Source organism: Octodon degus, unplaced genomic scaffold (assembly GCF_000260255.1).
Source record: "Octodon degus isolate 3935 unplaced genomic scaffold, OctDeg1.0 scaffold00049, whole genome shotgun sequence".
In the NCBI taxonomy this organism is placed as follows: Eukaryota; Metazoa; Chordata; class Mammalia; order Rodentia; family Octodontidae; genus Octodon; species Octodon degus.
This window is the reverse complement of record NW_004524625.1, coordinates 9,571,167-9,591,145: the sequence shown is the minus strand read 5'-3', so window position 1 is coordinate 9,591,145 and position 19,979 is coordinate 9,571,167. Positions and strand designations below refer to the sequence as shown.

At 43.5% G+C, this 19,979-nt stretch overlaps 2 protein-coding genes across 3 annotated transcripts in view; one reads left to right on the top strand and one right to left on the bottom strand.

Annotated features, from left to right (window-relative positions):
* The window catches only part of Ccdc90b (coiled-coil domain containing 90B), a 22,752-nt gene extending 14,029 nt beyond the window's left edge, over positions 1 to 8,723 (top strand). The window contains exons 1-7 of one of the 2 annotated variants that reach the window (XM_023716698.1): positions 700 to 721; positions 2,136 to 2,237; positions 3,174 to 3,215; positions 3,298 to 3,369; positions 3,467 to 3,520; positions 5,105 to 5,219; positions 8,347 to 8,723. In XM_023716698.1, coding sequence (XP_023572466.1) covers positions 2,157 to 2,237; positions 3,174 to 3,215; positions 3,298 to 3,369; positions 3,467 to 3,520; positions 5,105 to 5,219; positions 8,347 to 8,408 — 426 coding nt within the window. In that variant the 5' untranslated portion in view covers positions 700 to 721; positions 2,136 to 2,156 and the 3' untranslated portion in view covers positions 8,409 to 8,723. Of the gene's footprint in view, positions 1 to 699; positions 722 to 2,135; positions 2,238 to 3,173; positions 3,216 to 3,297; positions 3,370 to 3,466; positions 3,521 to 5,104; positions 5,220 to 8,346 lie in introns of those variants that run through there. The other variant, XM_004632546.2, reaches the window with a different exon arrangement.
* Positions 8,724 to 16,391: 7,668 nt separating this feature from the next.
* Ankrd42 (ankyrin repeat domain 42) overlaps positions 16,392 to 19,979 on the bottom strand; it is a 70,092-nt gene continuing 66,504 nt past the window's right edge. The window contains exons 10-12 of the mRNA XM_023716647.1: positions 19,474 to 19,600; positions 18,009 to 18,153; positions 16,392 to 16,498 (exon numbers count right to left, since the gene is read on the bottom strand). Coding sequence (XP_023572415.1) covers positions 16,424 to 16,498; positions 18,009 to 18,153; positions 19,474 to 19,600 — 347 coding nt within the window. The 3' untranslated portion in view covers positions 16,392 to 16,423. The remainder of the gene's footprint in view (positions 16,499 to 18,008; positions 18,154 to 19,473; positions 19,601 to 19,979) is intronic.

Here is a 19,979-nt window from a genome sequence, read left to right as displayed (position 1 = left end):
CCTAGCCTAAGATAGTGACGTGGACCTCCTAGCCTAAGATAGTGACGTGGACCTACTGACATCTTCATCAGTTCACTCTTAGTGTTTTAAGCTTGTCTGCAGGATAGGCAGGGATTAAAACTGTGACTTGAGGACTCTTCATGCTGTCATGACCATTTAACTCTATACTGAATGTAGGTTTAAATGTAGAATATTACTGTTAAACTTTCGGCTTCTTTTTATTACTGGTACATGAGGTTAAATTCCCATTCTATCCTTGAACCTAACTAACTCCATTACCAGTCCCACTTCAAGCTGGGCATGGTGCACATGCCTGTAATCCCAGCATCTGGGAGGCTGAGGCAAGATTGCCATGAGTTCGTGGCCAGACTTGGCTACACAGTGAGTTGAAAGACAGCCTGAATTACAGAGCAAGACCCTGTCTCAAAAAACAAAACAGCCCCACCTCTAGAACAGATGGACAGACCAAGGCGCAAAGATGTGAAGGGTCGCACTAAGGCGCAGCACCCTCAGAAGGCCGAGCTGCCTACTGGATCACTTCAGAAAGGGCCACACTCTGCCCAGTCTCTGGTGGCTCCACAGAAGCTACAAGTTACTGTTAGCCTGCATTCTAATAATCAGAGTTGGAGTAAGTTTGCCTAATGATTCTATCTTTCCATTTAAAGCTTTTGAAGACAGACACCTGTGCTGTATTAAGGCTTTTTGACTCACAAGTGGTAAAGTAAGCATTAAGTTACCCAAAAGGGGGAAGAGGGAACTCTTCATACCAGCACTCTGTAAGGCTGAAACAGAGGATCCCAAATTTAAGCTTATCCTAGAAAACCTAAAAGAAAAAAATAATAATAATAATGCTGAGAATGTAGCTCAGTGACAATGTTCAAGGTTCTGTGTGCAATATCAATACACACATGCACACACACTTTCTGAGAGCCATGGTGCAAGTACAGCCTCTTCAGAGGCTCGACCTCCACAAGAAATCTGTAGTTACATTGGCAGCTCTTCGCTCTGTACGCTCAGGAACAAGAATGTGTAACTTCATGGAATTCTTCATAATGGCACTAGGGACCACACTGATAGCCCCTAGAGGCCATACCTCTGACTTCTCACCTAATTCTCCTAAATACTCCATGCAGAACTGGCTAATGGAATTGAACCCAACTTGATGAATAGGAGAGCTAGGGAAGGCACACAGGACATCTGCTGCACAATTAAAAGCATCTATTATGTTTTGGTAGGATCATTGTTACAGCAAAACTTCTCTGCATCTGAATTTTGGAACAAGGCTGTTCCGCTGCAGCTGTTAGCTTCCCCAGCCCATCAGCAACAATGGCTGATGGGCTTCATGGCTGCTGACTGTAAGCATTGTATATACATTATCTTTTTATCTTTTTTTTTTTTTTTTTTTTTTTTGGTGGAACCAGGGATTGAACTCAGGCCCTTGTGCTTGCCAGGGAAGCGCTTATTCTACAAGCTGTCTCCCCGGCCCCATTATCTCATTCAGTCTTCAAAACAGCTCTGTAAAGTATACATGTTATTGGTTACATTTTACAGATGAGGAGACCAAAGAATTTAAATAACTTATCCAAAGACTCACAGCAAGAGGCAAGATTTAGGTTTCAATCCAGACAGCCTAAGTCCGCAGCTCACACTGCGAACCTCTGCTGTATAAGAATGTCTTGCCCGAAAGTTGTTTCAGGAGAGTGTGCCCTCCCGTCCTTTTGAAGACTGAAAACTTGTTCCAGCCTCTGTCATTTATTATTGTTGAGGAACAGTTCGGGTCTAAGTGAGCATTTTATTTGGAGTCTTTCCAAAAGAACTAGATTGTTATTTCTCTTCTTACAGGAAAATACTTTTTCTTAATTGAATCTCATTTTCATTGTTATATTTCTTAAATGTGTTTCATTTTTTTACTTCACCAAGCAACATTATATTTTATAGTATCTTTTATTTTTCCAAGCAGATTTTATTGGTACATCTGAGTTGTACATAGTGATCAGATTCATCACAGAATTTGTACCTGTACATGATATAACTTGTTTTTCCCCATGATAGTGTCTTGACAGTAATTTTATGAAAATAGTCTACAAATAAAAAGATGGCATTATATAAGTCACAGATTGATTTTTGTTTTCCAGGAAATAACAGTTCAGCAGCTAATGGCTCACTTGGATTCCATCAGGAAAGATATGGTCATCCTAGAAAAAAGTGAATTTGCGAATCTGAGAGCAGAGAATGAGGTGATAGAAGTTTTACTTTATTACTAGTAACTGACCTTACAAATGTGCTACTTGCTGAATTAGTAAGACCAAATAACCGCATGTGGTTATTACTAAAACAGTTAACAAGTACTTAGATTAAAAGTTATAGTTTTACCATGCCTAATTTTTACAGCTTCTTATATACTGCAGAATAAATTTGTAAAAATCACACAAAAGGAAAAAATCTTTGAGCTCTATATGGTATATAAAATTTCTAATTACAAGTCATGCATGGTGGTATATACCTATAATCTCAGCAGTATGGGAGCTAACACAAGAGGATATAAAGTTCACAAAACTTAGGTATTTGGCAAGATCCTATTTCAGAATAAAAAATTAAAGAGAGGGATGCAGCATAGCTCTGTACAGCCCTGGGCTTCGGTCCCCACCATGGCAAAAATATTCTGTAGTTAACCATGCAATGTTTGCAAAGATGAAAGTAATGGGTTTTCCATTGTACTTGAGCCTATACTAATTATCTTTGTCATTTGAGGAAAAATGTGTAATAAAGCCAGAAATTTAAAGTAATACTAGTCACATAAACATAGCTTAATTTTTTTTTTTTCTTTTCCCTGAACCGGGGATTGAACTCAGACCCTTGCACTTACCAGGGAAGTGTTTGGCCTACTGACCCATCTCCCCACCCCATCTTAAATATTTTGAAATTCAGCTTAAATATTTTTAAATTTAGAAAATCACATCATTTTTAAAGAACAGCAACATAGATGCTTTATCTAATTTTTTTCATAAAAATTATTTTCTGAGTTTGATGGCCTATTCTTTTAGCTATTTCCCTATTAGATTGTGTAATAGAAATCCTTAAAGGTCCAAATTGTGCTGATCTTTTAGGTTTTTTAAATAAATGATAATATTTTTTGTTTAAAGTTAATTACATGTGATCTTTCTTATACTTAGAAAATGAAAATTGAATTAGATCAAGTTAAACAACAACTGATGGTAAGTAAAATTTTTCTACTTATTAACTTCAGGCATTTCATATAACATGATCACTTAAAATTTTTTTCTTTTTTTACTAAAGCATGAAACCAGTCGAATCAGAGCTGATAATAAACTGGACATCAACCTTGAAAGGAGCAGAGTAACAGATATGGTAATAAGCTTCCTAAGTGTGCTTTCTCAGTTACTTGCTCCTTTTTGATTCTTTTTAATCATTTTTTTAACCTCCTGCTGCTTTTCATATTCTTTAGTTCACAGACCAAGAAAAACAGCTTATGGAAGCAACCACAGAATTTACCAGAAAGGTGAGATAGCACGTAGAAATTTCTCTCTACACAGCCTTGCATATCAGTTTATATGTTTGAACTGTCAGAAGCTCTGGAGAACCCGTGGCTTCCTTTCAGCTAGGATAGATGGCCAGCACTGCTGGGAAGTCCACCCCACGTGGACGGTTGTCTAGAGCCGTGCTCCTTGGAGTAAGAATGAAGCCTGCCAGACAGCATACTTTTTAAAACTCATTTTACATAGACAGTACTCTTGAAAAGACAAGATTAGCTGTTGGTATATAAATGATTATCTAGATTTGAATATCTTAAATTTTTTAAATCACAATAAATATTTATGTATGTATTACTTGCCAGATACTATAATTAACATGCTTACTTGTATCTGTAATCTCATTTACAACCTTTGTAAAGTCGATTTTTTTCTTTTCAGACAGGGTCTCCTTATGGAGGTCAGGGTGGCCTTGAGCTCACTTTGTAGCCGAGGCTAGTCTAGACCTCAGCCTCCCAAGTACTGGGATCACAGGCATGTGCCACCATGCCTGGCTTAGAGTAGATGCTACTATTCTCTATGGCTTGATGAAACACCAGCCTTCTAAGCCATCCGAGTCTTTTTAAATTAAAAGCCATTTAGCTTTTTAATAGCTTGCTTGGTATTTAACAAAGCCGATCTGGTTTGTCATAGTAAAGGTCCTGTTCTCTTCCTGGCCAGAGAAAGGAGATAAACAGGGAGCCAGCAGACTTTTCCCAGCTGATTTCTTAGCTCCAGCTCCTGCACATTCAGTGTTACCATCCTGTACATCTGCTGGCTGCTTTGCTGAGTTCATATTATAAACTGGGTGATTTTATTTTTCTTTCACAGAATATATCTGAAGCTTAACCATAACTGGTTTTTGGTTTTTTTGTTTTGTTTTGTTTTGCTTTTTGTTTTGTTTTGTTTACCAGGAATCAAACTTAGGACCTTGCACTTGACAGTCAGGCGCTGTGCCACTGAGCTATATCCCCAACCCAGTTATATATTTAGGTCTCAAATTTCTTCTAAGACAATAGGATATACCTGGTCTATGATTACCCTAAGGAATTACTCCCAAATGTGAAAAGTGGTGGAAGAGTGTAATTTGTGGGCTTACAAAATTCATTAAATGTTTTTAATATTATTATACTTTTACTGTTTTTCTCCAGTTAAAGCTTTTGAAATGTGTAGTTGGTCTGTAGCCACACCACCAAGACAGAACATGCCCTATCTCATCTGAAATGTGCAATTAGCACTTAAGGGAGGGAGGCTTTCTGTTGTAAATGTTTTGTTTTGTTTTGTTTTTATGTATTTAGTACAGGGTCTTACTACACAGATTGGACTCGTAGTGATCCTGTTTTCAGCCTCCCAAGTGCTGGAGTTACAGGCGTGAGCCACCATGCCCAGTCTCAATCCCCATTTCAGTGTGCTCCGGAAGCGGGGCCAGAACGGCAAGCCAGGGATTGAACCTAGTCCCTGTGTCTGCCTAAGCAGGTGCTTTAGTCCACTGAGCTATCTGGCTGGCCCTGTAAATGTTTTTGACCATAATACATAGGGAAAAACATTAGTTCTCATATTCCTATTACCTGCAGGATACCCAAACCAAAAGTGTTATTTCAGAGACCAGTAATAAAATCGACACTGAAATTGCTTCCTTAAAAACGCTGATGGAGTCTAACAAACTTGAGACGATTCGTTATCTTGCAGGTAAGACTATCGGAGCAAGGAATTCGGTCATTTAACGTTCAGACTTGTTATTTCCTACCTTTCACAGTAACCCTGCAGGTATGGGAAGAGAAAAGGTTCCTTTACAGTGTCCCTATAGTACTTGGAAAGAGCTCCAGACTCAGACATAAGTTACCAGTCAGCTATGCAACCAGGAAAAAGCATATGGCTGCCAGAAATCTAGAAACTCTTGTACAAAATGATGCAGGAATAAACTAGGTAATCCACAATGAAGAACAAATTCAGTACTGGAGATCAAACTCAGAGCCTCATACAGCTAGGCAAGTGCTCCACCACTGAGAAACATCCCAGCCCTTGTTTTTATTTTGAGACACTTGCAGAGCCAGAGCGCGTGTCTTGAACTTGGGCTCCTCCTGCCTCAGCTTGCTGAGCACCTGGGACTGTGCAGGTCCTGCCACCTAGCAGTGTTCTTCTTACTGCTTAGGACCTCTCTAAGGATTTGAATGAGGTTAGAGAGAAAAGTCACTAAACCTTCGTAAGCAGAGGGAAGTGCAAAATAATCCCTTACCATGAATCAGCTGAGCACAGCTACTACCACAGAATTAGATTTGTCACATGATGATACCTGTGTCACCATGTGACATACAAATTATATGCACCGGACGGGTTAAGGATGCGCCGACAAGCAGCCTTCATGTTTGCTGCACTTTCTCCTCCCTCCTCCATGAACTGGCAACATCGCCGCCTCCTAGCCTCACATTGTTCCACTTCCACCAACTAAGAGCGCCCTCTTTACTCCTAAGTTCCAGTTTGGAAAAGCCCAGGGAAGCAGTCTGAATGGCCTGTCTTGGATCAGACGCCACCAAAATGGCAGTAACTGTAAGATAATGGCAGTTTCCATTCAGTCTTCTTATGCCTGATGTTCCATTATTGGAATAGTGCACAAGCAGTGGAACATAATAAATATTCTGTTTAGATTTTTCTAGATCTCAAATTAACTTCATTCAAAAATTGTAAACTTTCATGTAAATAGGTTAATGGAAGATTTTGTTCTGGGCAGATGCACAGTAACCAAAGCTCACTTTTATGGAATGCTTAAAATGTGCCAAGCAAATGCGGCCTGAGTATTGTACAGTTAGGGTATCTCCTAGACAAGCTGTGAAAGATAAGCAGCAGACATAAAAGCAATTTACGATTTCTCCATGCTTATCTTAGGGACAACAAAGAGACATAAAAGCTAGAAGAGAAACTAAGCACAGAAACAACACCTTTCTAAGGTGCTGTGTCACCTTATAAAGGAAACCAAATAAAGCCAGGCATAGTGGTGCACACCTTTCATCCCAGCACTTTGGAGGCTGAGGCAAGAAGATCTTTGCAAGTTTGAGACTAGCCTGGGCTACAAAGTGAGCTTAAGGCCAGTCTCAATGACATAGCAAGGCCCTGTCTCAACACACATACACAAATAATAAAACACTTCCCTCATAATAAAGAAGTGTCCATTTAGTAGTCTAAAACTCAACTCTAGGGCTGGGGAGATAGCTCAGTAGAATAAGCACTTAAAGGTCCTAAGTTCAATCCCCGGTACCGCAAAAAAAAAAAAAGTAAAAATAAAAATAAAATAAAACTCAACTTTTACGTTAGCAAAGCACATTAATTCTCTGAGTAGCACTGTAGGGCTCAAAATAATGACAAATCAGATTGTGTCCTTCAGGTGTGATAGGTAGCAGGGCTCTGGCTGCAAGTACACTCGAGTCTTGAATCCTGGCTTCACTCCTTGGTACTGATAACTTCGGGCTTGCTGCCCATCTGTCCAGTGGGGGGAGGGGATGCTACCACCAATTCCATTGGGTTTTAATTAAGATAAGCCAGGTGTGGTGGCACACACCTGTGATCCCGGCATTTGGGAGGCTGAGACAGGAAGATTGCCACAATTTGATTCATTCAAGGCCAGCCTAGAATCAATACATAGAAACCCTCGAAAAATTTTAATTTTTAGAACTATCATTAAATGAGGTAATTATGTAATTGCCCACCACACTAACGTGCTACCCCACCATGGTAATCAGTAGGAGATCAAGTAGAACTGTATCCGTATCCAGGGCCTGGAAGACAAGATACTCAGTGTTGCCGGTCTTTCTCAGAACATGCAGCTTCTCCATGTCTTAAGAGGCCTGACCCCATGTCTTAGAATTCAAGAAAGTGCCTTATATTAAACCAGTGTAGTGAAATCAAATAGGGTTAAACCAGCCTTACTCATGATGTGTCAGGTAGCTTTACTTTGCCTGGCTAAGTTCTTGTTTCTCAAGTCATAAAATTTGCCTCTCATTTCAGATTTCTTATTTTAAAAAATGCTTTCATAACTGTTCACACCAGTTGGAAACAAGGAATGCCCTGAAGCTGTCACTCAGATCTTTTCAAATCTGAAGGAACAGATAGATTCTCTGCCTAAAATGATGCAACACAAAGGCCCGGTGATGCACTAGCTAAAAGCCTGATGCTTTTTTTACCTTTTAGTCTATCTCTTTGTTTTTTAAATTTTTTCATTACATTTCCATTTTTTAAATAATTCTAAGAGGATTTTTTAAGAGATGGGGTCTTGCTGTGTTACTACATAATACTTAATGTAAGAGAGTTTTTCGTTTATCATAAGACGAAGTAAAAGCCAGGCATGGTGCACACCTGCAGTCGCAGCTGTTTGGGAGTCAGACACAAGAGACTCACAAGTTCAAGTCTACTTGGCAGCTCGACAAGATGCCCTCTCAGAATTTTTCATGAAAGAGCCAGGGATATAGCTTAGGGCATTTGTCCCCCATGTTCAAGGCCTTGGATTCAGTTCTCAGTATGAACAAGAAAAGAAAAACAAGTTAGTCCAAAACAAGAAAGAAAAAACTCAGCCATTAATAATGTTAATGTTAAAAATGATTTTAAGTACTTTTATATTTTCTGCCATATCTACATTTTAAAATTATTTTTCTTGTGTCTTAAGACACAGCACACTTTTTTGGTTAATCAAATACTACAGGTGTGATTTAATCAGTATAAAATGGAAAGAGCTCTGTTGATAGCTCTACATTTAAGGTGAAGATAATATTCTGTTAGCAAAATGATCACAAGTGCACGTCCTGTAACACTGTTACTTCTCACACAGCCTCAGTGTTCACTTGCCTGGCCATCGCTTTGGGATTTTATAGATTCTGGAAGTACGAATGACACTGCCCCTCTGCCGCTGAGGGCTCCACAGAACACTACAGACCTTCCTCCAACACTGTCAGCTGCTGAAAAGACTGACTACAAAATTATTCAGAGTATATGTGGACTAGAGAAGTGTTCCAAGTGCTTCACCTTGTGTCGTCCAGAACCTGATCTATTTTAGACGAAAGTGTATTCTGTCCCTAAGCTTTTCATGGTGCATGCAAACGGAACCAGAATATTCTTATGTTGAAACAGTTTTATAAATAAAATGTTGATATGTGCTGCAATTTGAAAAGTATTTCCTGCCCTCTGCACTTACAGGGTTTAACTTTCCCGTTAACCACTGCACAGCTAAGTTTTTATAGAAAGTAAAGGACTAGGACAGCGTGATACGGGGTGGGGACAGAGATACCGCCCATGTCCAGGAAAGCCAGTGGGCCCAAGAGGCAAGGCCAGGACCCATACTGGGGTCCCATGAGGTGGCAGCAGGGATGAGATCCTGCCATGTGCAGGGCCACCTGACCCCAGTGCAGCGGACCTCGCCCTATGCCACTGCAGCCAGAAGCTGAGCACATACTGGAGGGCGAAGCCTGAAGCCCCAGGCCGCACGCATTCTGCATGCACAGCTTTCTCCAAGTTTGGCCTTCTGCACTTGGTCCTCATTCTCCCAAGCACGGCAGGGGCCCGGCCTGCTTTCTCTGCCATGATCAGATTTCACTCAGAAAGTGTTTCTCAGCCCAGGCCTCCAAAGGAAAGCCACTTGCTCAGGATGATGGGATGGCATCCTGTGGACAGGAAGGTGGCCTGAAGCTTGCTATGCAGAAGGCTTTGTCAGATGCATTTCAGAAACTGCCCGTTGTGGTCTGGGGATCCTCAGCATCCTGGAACTGCTGCCTACGTGGGAAAGCTCAGTGGTGGAGAATGGACCGGACCCCGGCCACCATCCTAGCAAGAGCTGGATCTTCAGAGGTGATTTCCAACTGCCTCCCCACAACCCCTAGCCCCCAGGGCTGCAGATCTTTCTGTGGCTACTTCCAGAGTCTCTATAGTCTGCGCTTGAGCCACGAATGATGGCACATGCCTGTAATTCCAGCACTCAGAAGGCTGAGGCAGGAGGACTACCATGAGTTTGAGGTCAGCCTGAAATACAGAGCAAGACCATGTCTCAGGAAACAAAAAAGCCTTCTAAGCAAATACAGCTCTCATTCCATAATACCCTGGTGAGAGCTACAACCCCCTGCATGCATCTGGAGGGAACCCGGGCCTCCCTGCTGGGTTCCAGAGGGGGCACTGGCTTCACCTCCAGCTCCTGTCCCTTCCGTTCACTCTGAGCAGTTTAGTTCTCTACAAGAGTGCTTTCTACGGGAGTATATATCATTCATGCTGCAATGAAAGCACGTAACACCTAGGATGGGGTCTATAAAGCTGCTCTGATTACTGCTTGCATTTTTTAAACTTCATATAAAAACCAATTTTTTCCTGCTTCTTAAACCAACTTAAATTAACCCATCTTAAATTTGTTGCATAAAATGAAGCTTTTCTTGACTCAATTTAAATTCAGCAAACATCTTTTGATGTGTACCTAGGAAATCACAGGACATCCAGATTTTTATTTTATTGTTACATATATATATGCAGTTACAAGGAAAGCACAACATAGCATTTTCATCTTAGGTTTTTCAATTCTAATCCAGGTAACAAAGCAAAGCCAGAAAGTACTAAACATTTAAGATTTCACGTCTAAGTAGTACCTTTGAGAGTGATAATTTTTCAAAGCAATCTTGCTTATTTATTATTTGTATATTAGTAAGGGTCTACAGGGTCTCACTACATAGATCGGACTCGTAGTGATCATCCTGTTTTCAGCCTCCCAAACGCTGGGATTACAGGCGCGCGCCACCATGCCCAGTCTCATTTGCCGTCCCAGCACGCCCCGGGGACGGGGTCAGCACAGCACAATGGGGATCAAATCCGGCAGCTGCATCTGCCTAAGCAGGTGCTTTAATCCACTGAGCTATTTGGCCATCCTTAATCCTGCTTCTTTAAAAATAAACAGTTTTTAAAGCTACAAACAGTCCACTCTGATGAGGTAAACTGGTTTGACTAGGGACTTAGGTGATGGGGCTTGAGTGGCCCTTGCATGCCTGCCAGGAACCAGTCTGTCTGCAGAGAACATTGGCTGTGTCTGCGGGGTGCGGCCTGTCCCACCACAACGACACCAGAGACAGGAAGTCTGTCCAACTGTGGAGCTTACTTCTTGAGTTTAGAGCTGGGATTTATTGGACCGCCTCAAAAACTAACAACTGAACACGCACATTTCCAGCATATAAGTAGCTGCTAAATGACATAGATGTTTCCTTCTCCCTGCACAGATTTAGCAAACAGTGTCTGCAGCCAATAGCGGGACTGTGGCACACAACGTATCATTACTTCTAGATTCTATATGCTTTCCACTAAGACATGATTCGTTTTTTAAAAAATCTTTATTTGGTACAGGATCTCACTACACAGCTTGGACTCATGGTGATCCTCCTGTCTCAGCCTCCCCAGTGCTGAGAATACACGCATGTGCCACCACACCTGCCCTGGCTGGCACATTGCACTTAGGGTTCTGGGCCTGGCATAGCATGCAGTACTGGGGATCAAACCCTGTCCTTCCACTTGCCAGGCAGGCACTTAGACCTCCGAGCTATCTCCCCAGCCCTGAGACTTACTTTATTTTGAGGGTAGTTCTTTCTTTTTTTTTTTTTTTTTTGGCGGAACCAGGGATTGAACTCAGGCCCTTGTGCTTGCCAGGCAAGCGCGTATTCCACTGAGCCATCTCCCCGGCCCCTTGACGGTAGTTCTGGAGTATAAATCAGTTGTTTTTAGAAAGTGGAAATACCTAAAGGATGAAGAGATTGTGTTCCAGTGTGCCAAAACGATTCCATACTATAAAAGTTATGTCTTCTCCCTACACTAAAATGTCCGTTCTCCGGAGGCCTTTAGGTGCAAAGCACGTGCTTGTTCAAAGCCTATGGAATAATTCATTATATAAATATCATGTCATCCATATCTATGAATAAGTCTGAGTTGGCCTTAACGCAGACCTTTTAATATTTAAATATTTGATGACGTGCATGTTAAGAATGTTTTATTTATCCTGAGTTCCAGAAAATGTATCTTCTGGGCATTTCTGAATAATGAGGTGCCTCCTAGCGGAGTGCTACTTCCCCTCCACCTTCTTCATGGTCACAAAACACACCCTAATGTGCTCACTTACACTACTTGGTGGCAAACGAGACCAGGCAAGAGTGCATGATGGGCATGAGTCAGTAAAATCGCCTCAACTATACTCATTATGCCAAAACTTAAGAATTTAGCTATTTAGATGTAAAATTTTAAGTTCACTTATTCAAGAAACTGCACATGGCCAGGCCTGGTGGTGCACACCTGTAATCCCAGCACTTGGGAAGCTGAGGTAGGAGGATGACAATTTTGAACCCAGCCGGGGCCACTTAACCATGTCTCAAAATAGAAAATCAAGCAGGCCTGAAATAGAGCAAAGCACCTGGATTCAATGCCTGGCACCACAGATTATCAAATAATAGTTGTCAGGTGTGAACCCAAGCCATCAACCAGACCAGGCATTCGGATGCGAGTAGATTTATTGGGGCATCAAGCAGGCTGGCTGTCTAGCGGACCACGGCAGCCATGAACAAAGAGGGGACAGGAGACTTTATAGGATCTTTTAGGGAGGGTGATCGCGGGCTGGAACAGCTGAGGGAGAGCTAGTCTTGGCAGGCTACCTGGTCTGTGGGGGACCTTTAATGGTAACAAAGGAGAGTTTCGTGGTTGCTTGCCCAGGTCAGAGTCAGGTGGACCTGTGCTGTGGTTTGGGGCTTGGCTCTGCGTGGGACCAAGGGGGACAGAGCAAGGGGCAGCGTGCCTGAGAAACCAAGAAGAGTGTTTAGGGCAGGGTGCCTGGGAAACTCTGAAAAAAAGAAACTGAGGCCATAGTATGGCTGTGGTCACACTCAAACTACTGATTGTCACTTTCAGAAATAACATCTATCACTAAATATCTCACAAAAACAAATACACTAACATCGACCAACCAGCAGTTTCTGGTAGTTGTTCTCTCAGGTAGGTATTATTGCCCTCATTTACAGCTAAAGTAACAAGCTCGACAAAGTTACGTGAGCTAAAGAAATAGTGAAGCTACGCAAGGTTACCTGGGGGAAAATCGGTTACTGGGCAAATTAAGTCACATGGACTTTTGGTGGTTCTGTTTTGCTGAGATAGAGTCTCACTCCGTAATCAGGCTGGCTTGCACTCACTATGTAGCCAAGCTGGCCTCCATGTACAGCAATCCTCCCGTGTCAGCCTCCTGAGTTTGACTGATTAAGGTATATGCCACCATGCCTGCCGAGCTCAGTCCTTAATTCCAAATCTCACACCCCTTCTTAGTAAGCTAGTGGTCTCCAATTTGAGTGCTCTTTCTCAAAGGCTGGACAATCTACCAAGTCCTAAGAACAGAAAGGGGCATACCTCTCTAAAACACTTTTTTCCCTTTTATTTTTTTTTATTAACTTAATATGACAATGACACATGAGATTTTGAAATAAATATAATTTGTGGCTTGTTACAATTATTTTAAGTTTAATTTAGGTGTTATAGCACCCAGAGTACTACTACTTAAACAAGCTATAAACTTACTTCTCCTTTGTAATCTAGTGTAGACGCTCTAAGGACTAGAACTCTAGCTCGGGACGGCAAGGTCCCGACTTCTTACTCCGCTGCGTTCCTGCTTCTGGCGCTGCCCTCACCAATGCGGGCGCCTGAGTCTCGGCAGCACCTTCCAGACGAAGGAAGGGGCCTGCCCCCGACCTCGGACACCATTTTTTCTGCTTCCGTGGCACTGGCCACAACTGTTTCTTAGCTGCGGGCAAGCTGGCGGCTTAGTCTTTAACCTGAGAGCCACAAATGCAGGTAATCCTGCAACTATACCAGAGAGAACAGACATGGCCAGCCAGCCAGGGACCTCTGCCGCAGGATGATGTTTTCACTACAACACACTTCTCTAGTATTTTCTAGCTCACCAGTACAGAAAGAGAACAAAGTGGACAAAAATGACAGGGACAGAGGGACAGACACACAGAGATAGAGCAAGGTGACCTGGAGAAAACCAGAACAACCCTCCCAGACTGATCTCAGGGTTGGAATTAACGTTAGGGTCATCAGTTAGAGGGGGAAAGGTTATGAGCTGTCCTAGAAGGCATGTGTGGAATTCTGGCGGTGGTTACGCAGAATGAAGACAACGTTCAGGGCCTGCAGCACTGTGTAGTCCCAGACACAAGTACCCAATCTTTGTCTATAAAATTTACCTACCCTGGATTGCTGATGAGAGAATGAAGAAATGGCAAAAGACATGACACAGCTCACCCAAAGCACCCAATAATATTACTACAGACTGAAAGACTTGGGAACTCCAGAGACACTCAGCACAGTGAACCTGAGGGTTATCAAAGGATAGCTAAGCTCTTAGCACTTGCTTATAGACTTCCGACCAGCCCAAACTGGTCTCCGCAGCCAAATGTGCTCTGACCAGGTCAAACTAGTCCTGATGACACTAGACCTTAAACAGCCTCTGGCACTCTGGAGAAGTCTGCGTGAGGGTCAGGACGGTGGGCAGGCTGGTGAATTGCCAGAAGGCTGCTGCCGGTGACGTCTGGAGCTAGCAATCACCTGTCCCGAGAGTCACAGAGCTTTGCTAGCTCAGGACGCACAGGGAAATCAGAACTGAATTGAACTGTAAGTTGTTATTCACCAACAAAGAATAATTTTTTTTTTTTTTTTTTTGGTGGGGGGATAAAATCATGTTTTTCTTATTCTGTCAAGTCAGCCTCTTATCGGTTCTTTCTGTAGTGGACACCAACTGGTGGTCAACTTGTCACACCCGGCTGGACTGCCCCAGCGTGGGGCTGGCTGTGGGAGGCCCCGAGGACTGCTGCCAGCGGCAGGAGAGGCAGAACTGGACAGGAAGAGGCGCTGGAGGGTGCTGCTGGCTCTCCTGCGGGAGCGGGTCGCACTGGCTTTCCTAATGACCTCGGCTGTTCCCGTCACTGAAGGCGCTCGAGACCTCGTTGTCCCAGAGGATGGCTACGGTCACTGTGGGGAGCTCTGGTCCTCACCTTGAGCACTGCTTCCGGGGTCCAGAGGGGAAGACGGTGCACCACTCGGGCTCCTGGAGAAGCTTGCCACGTTAGCTTTCCTGATGCGGACTCGGCTGCTCGCTCTGTCGGAGGAGCTCGGAACCTCGCTGTCGCTGAGGATGGCTGTGGTACTCTTGGGGAAGCTCTGGTTCTTCCTTTGAGCGTCACTTCCTGGCTCCAGTGCAGACCCCTCAGCCTGCTAGCGCAGATCCTCCGTCCCACTGGAAAGTGTAGCTTCCACCACTGACCTTCCAGCCTTCCCCGTGCAGACCCATGAAGCCGGCCTGCAGGAGACACTGTCGGGGGCTCTTGGCCTCCAGCTGGGCTGGTGGGCTCTAAGCTTTCAGCTGGACTCATGCAGGACAGTGCTGTGGGATCCAGGCCCTCAGCTGGGTTCTTTGTGTGTGCGCTGTGTGGACAGACTTCCTGCAGTCTTTGTATTTGACTGTGTGACTACTATACAGTAATATGTTCTGTATTAAACTGCTTCCCTTGTAAACCCTGACAACAACACTTTCTTATTCTTTTTGTATTTTTTTAGGGAAAGGTCTCCAGGGTGTTCAGGGTCTTACTACTAGATTGGACTCCTTTTTTTAAATTTTATTTATTTATGTGTGTGTGTGTGTGTGTCCAGCTCAGCCCGCCTGGGTGCGGGGCTGGCTGGCATGTGGTGCTGGGGATTGAACCGCGGTCCCTGTGCTTTGCTAAGCTTGTTCTAAGTAGGTGCTTTAGACCACTGAGCTATCTTCCCAGCCCCGACACTTTCTTATAAAGCTTAAAAGACACAAGAAAGGTTACATTCTGAAGATGATTATTTATTTTTGTACTGGGGATTGAACTCAGGACCTCGTGCTTGCCAGGCAGTCCCTTAAGCCACTGAGCTATCTCCCTGACATGAAGCTGATTATTTAAATGGGAATTTTTAGCGAGCATATTTTTTTAATGAGATTTTTCCTTTTATGTAAAATGGCAGAGTGAAATATTTGGTTGCTATGGTAAAGTTGTTCTTTTCTAAAACTTATCAGTCTACATTTTCTCCAGACTGGACACTTTTCAAAATTAAGTCATCTAAAAAGTAAAAAGAAGAAATTTTGAAGTTTATGTTCACTATTAGAGGTACTCTGGAAATGAAAACATAGTACAATTCTACTATGAGGCCAAAACCAAATTTTTACTACTTTTTTTTTTTTTTTTTGGTGACTAGTCAAGTTCTATATTTAAATAAAAATATATCAAAGACTCTGTTACATTCAAGTAATTATTTTTTTCTCCTTTAACACAGAAAAATAATTATTAAGGCTGGAGGGAAATGTAATGTTGATTATGTGCTGCTTTTTACTGCTTTTCAACATCTAGACCTACATTTCTGAGGCTTTTCTATTGTTGTTTTTGGGGTTTTTTGATACCAGGGATGGAACTCATGACCTTACGTTTGCCAGGCAGGAGCTAGAACTACATTTCTGGGTGAGACTGTAGCAGCTGTACTGTACATGCTTTATGTGAACACTCGAAAGCAGGCACTTGGCCTACACGGCACACGGACAGTGTCGGGAGGGAGAGTGTCCCACGTCACGAAGCGCACCAGGCCACCCACTCTCCTGTTTGGATGCTGGTCTCTGGGACTTGAGCCCAACGCATGCCACCGGATTTGTCCTTCTGGAGGGCATTTACTTTCTGCAACTGGGTTTGAAAAATGTAAGATAAAGACGGCAAGATCTAATTGAACACACAGAGATAACCATATTCCCCCACTTTCAGAGATTTATACACATTTAATTTTTAAAATGAAAGAAAAATCAAACAGATTTAGTTAAAGTCACTTCCCTGGTTAGCACCTTCTCACAAGCGCCCCCCGGAAGATGTCTTTTTCCTCCCTGGCCTCTTCTCTCTGAAGGACTCACCTGAGTCATCTTCCTATAAACAATGAAAAACAGGGCCAAATAAAATTTTCATGCTGAACACACACTTTCATCTTTCTGCACTGTCTGTTCAAAACAACCATGCCAAGTATTTTCGGTTCTGATTAAATTTAATCTTGGGATTTTATATAAATTCCCAAATCTGAGTGTGAAAAGCTTCATGCTGCCCCGAGTCGTAAGTCATTAAGTCAGGAGGCTCCTTGAGAAATCATGCAGTCCTAGCTCTGCCCAGCACATCCCCAAACACCGTACTGTCTGTGTACTCTCTGTGCTTCTGTCGTAGGCTAGTGTGTCACAATACACTGCTGGCTGAAAGGCAAGAGTGTTTCAAAGCAGCTATTAAAAGGCCAGTACATACTGGTGTCTGCAAAGTAAAAAGAAACCAGGAAGCTTTGGTTACAGATTAAACGGGGTGAGCTAGGTCTAGAACACAGATCATCCCTAGAGACCAACGAAAACCCTTTCTGGAAAGAAAATAGGAGGCCCATCTGCCTCTCAGGCTGTGCTTGCGGCATGTCCATCACGGGCACATCTCACGGGCAGCGGGCGCGAGGTGCAGGCTGCCCCACACCCCCAGCACTTCCTGCTTGAAACTCATGCACCTCTTGGGGGTTCCTGCTGTCATTTTTGCTGTCATCAGTACTTGTTTTTGCATTTCTCATTACCCATTTATTTTAAGCTTCTTTCAACATTTTTATCCTTTTATCTATGTATTCTCTAAAGTAAAATTCTGATTTTCCAAATTCATAATCCTTGTTAAACAAAGAGCCAAGACTACAGAGACAAACGCCAGAGACTGCATCCTGATGCTGATATTCAGGCCGTGCGATGGCAGACAAGTGACTAGACCCCTCTGGGCTGGGGCTGCTCCACATGCTAGAGGGGAGGAGCTCAACCGCACAGAGAAGGTGACCGGAGAGCGCCCAGCAGTGGCCGAGCATGAAACAAAAGCTGGCGTTACCCATGAGCCGAGCTTCTGCGCTGGCCCCTTTGGGCTCTTAAAACTGCTCTTTGGAGGAGGTGACACTCTATACAATGGATTCTATTCAAACTACTTTATGTAAGTTCTTCAGAACATTAAAATATTCATACCCTCCAGGTGTCTTAGAATTTTTATTACTCTGCTAATAAAAAAGTGTTACAGTGCATGAGGTCCAGGGTTTAATGCCCAACACTGCAAAAATACATTGTCCTTACGTGGTACAATAAGGACACCAGTGCTCAGGCCCCGCTGGCAGGCCCCGCTACTGTTCTCACCCACTAAGTGCACCGGTGGAAACGGGCAGTCGCAGCGTACACAGTCGTCATGTCTGCATGAATCTGTTCCCTAACCCCAGCGCTGGCTCAAGAAAGTATAAGGCATCTCCAGTTTATAACTGAAGCACAAGGAGCTCAAAAGGGTCACAGCCACGATTCAAATGGGAATAGCTCCAAGCCAAGGCCTGAATGCTTACTAGTTTTACAAACTGCTTCTTCAGAACAGCAACTGTATTAAGGATACCAACCGAGGCCACTGAGTTAGGGACTTGAATTTTCTCTGTCGTCTCTCTGAGGCGGTCCACCTCTGCTCGATATTCATCTAGCTGACATTCTAATTTTTCTCTACGCAGTCGTTCATACTCTAGCTGGCCTTGCAGCCCTTTGATGATCCTGTCAAAAAACAATTTTTGCAATCAATTTCCAATGTCAATAATTTATTTTGGTAACAGTAGAAAGTACTGTATCCATGTGTTATGTGTAAGGCAAATAAAATGAAGAAATCACTTAGTTAACAACTATATCTTAAAGGTTTACTATGAACCAGCAATGGATCCAGGTGCTAGGGATAGTGACAAATGGCCAAACCTTAGGAATGAAGGAAGGCCAACAGCAAAATGTAATAGAGTATGCTGGAAGGTGGCAAAGCCTAAGGGAGAAAAAAAGCGGAAGAGAGTAGCATAAAGTGCTCCAGATGAGGTGACACTTCATACGTAGGGACCAGGGAAAGCCTCCCTGAGCAGAGGGCCTGGAGCAGAGGCTGGCATGAAAAGAAAGAGATGAGCATTTAGATACAGAATGGCAGCAAGCAAAGTGCAAAGGCCCTAAGACTTGAGAGTGGCTGGGAAAGCGCCCAGGGCCATGTGGCTGGGTTAGTTTAACCCTTCAGAGGCTGTGACTGATCTCAGATACAATTCTGGCCCACAGCCTCCACAGGGTCAGACTCAGAAGAGGGATGCCAGTCAGCAGGAGGAGAACCAGAGCACAGAGGGTTTGTAGGCCACTATAAGGATTTACAGTCTCTGAGTAAGATAGGAAGCCAAGGGAGGGGCTCAACAGAGAAACAGCCATAGTCTCACTTGCATTTTAATACGATTATCCTACAGGCTGCATTGAGAGCAGCCTGCATGGGAGGGGGTAGCATCCAGGCACAAGGACAGGGAGCTGGGACACTATCAGGAGAATGTTAAATAATCCAAGTGGAGTTTGGTGACATATACTGTTATCGCAGCATTCTGGGAAACTGAGGCAGGAAGACATGTTCAAGACAAGCCTAGGAAAATTAGTGATGTAGCAAGACCCTGTCTCCAGCTGGTTATGATGGTGCACTCCTGTAATCCCAGCACTCAGAAGGCTGAAACAGGAGGATCCTTGCAAGTTCAGTACCAGCCTGGGCTACAAAGTGAGCTCAAGGCCAGCCTAAACTGCATCATGAGATTCTGCCTCAAAAAGACAAATAAAAAATAATTATATAAAAAAAAGACCCAGTCTCAAAAAAAAAAAAAAAAATAGTTGGGCTATGGATATAGCTCAGTGGCACGGCACTGGCTTGCCAAGTGTGAAGTCCCAAGTTTGATGCCTGGTACAAAAAAAAAAAAAAGTAAGAATAATAATAATAATTTCAAAGGCTTAGGATGTTGCTGATTAAAAATTTTTCACACAGTATTTAGAGAGTCAACTTAATACAAATCCCTACAATGTTAAGGGTGTTACTTTTCAGACTCCAGCTGCTCCTTCTTCCGCTGCACATCCTCTTCCGTTATCCCGCCCAGGTGTTTGTAGTTGCTCTCTGCAATGTCCAGGAGGTGCCGCAACTCCACAATCTTCTTATAAGCTCGCACTGCAAGGCAGCAAGATCCTAACTTACTCAGTGTGTTCGCAGGCTGCTCATCTTTCCAGACGCATCCTCCCTCCAGAGCCGCTGTCTGCGGTGTGGACAGGGAGCTGGGGCGTGGCCTGCACAGTACACAGAGGTGACCTTGGCAGCAGAGTGCTGGACGCACAGCATGGTACACTCCAGTGGTGATTCTCCCCCAGTGACGGGGGCAGGTCGCAGCCCACTGTGACTGTTAACGCTGTGCACACTGTTTAAAGAAATCCAGCAGCATACGAGGACTGCTGCTGTTACAGGACCACTGATGGGCCACTGTACGTCAGAAGATTTGAACACAATGAAATATGCCTAACTAAAATAAACCAGAACTGGGGCCAGGGAGATG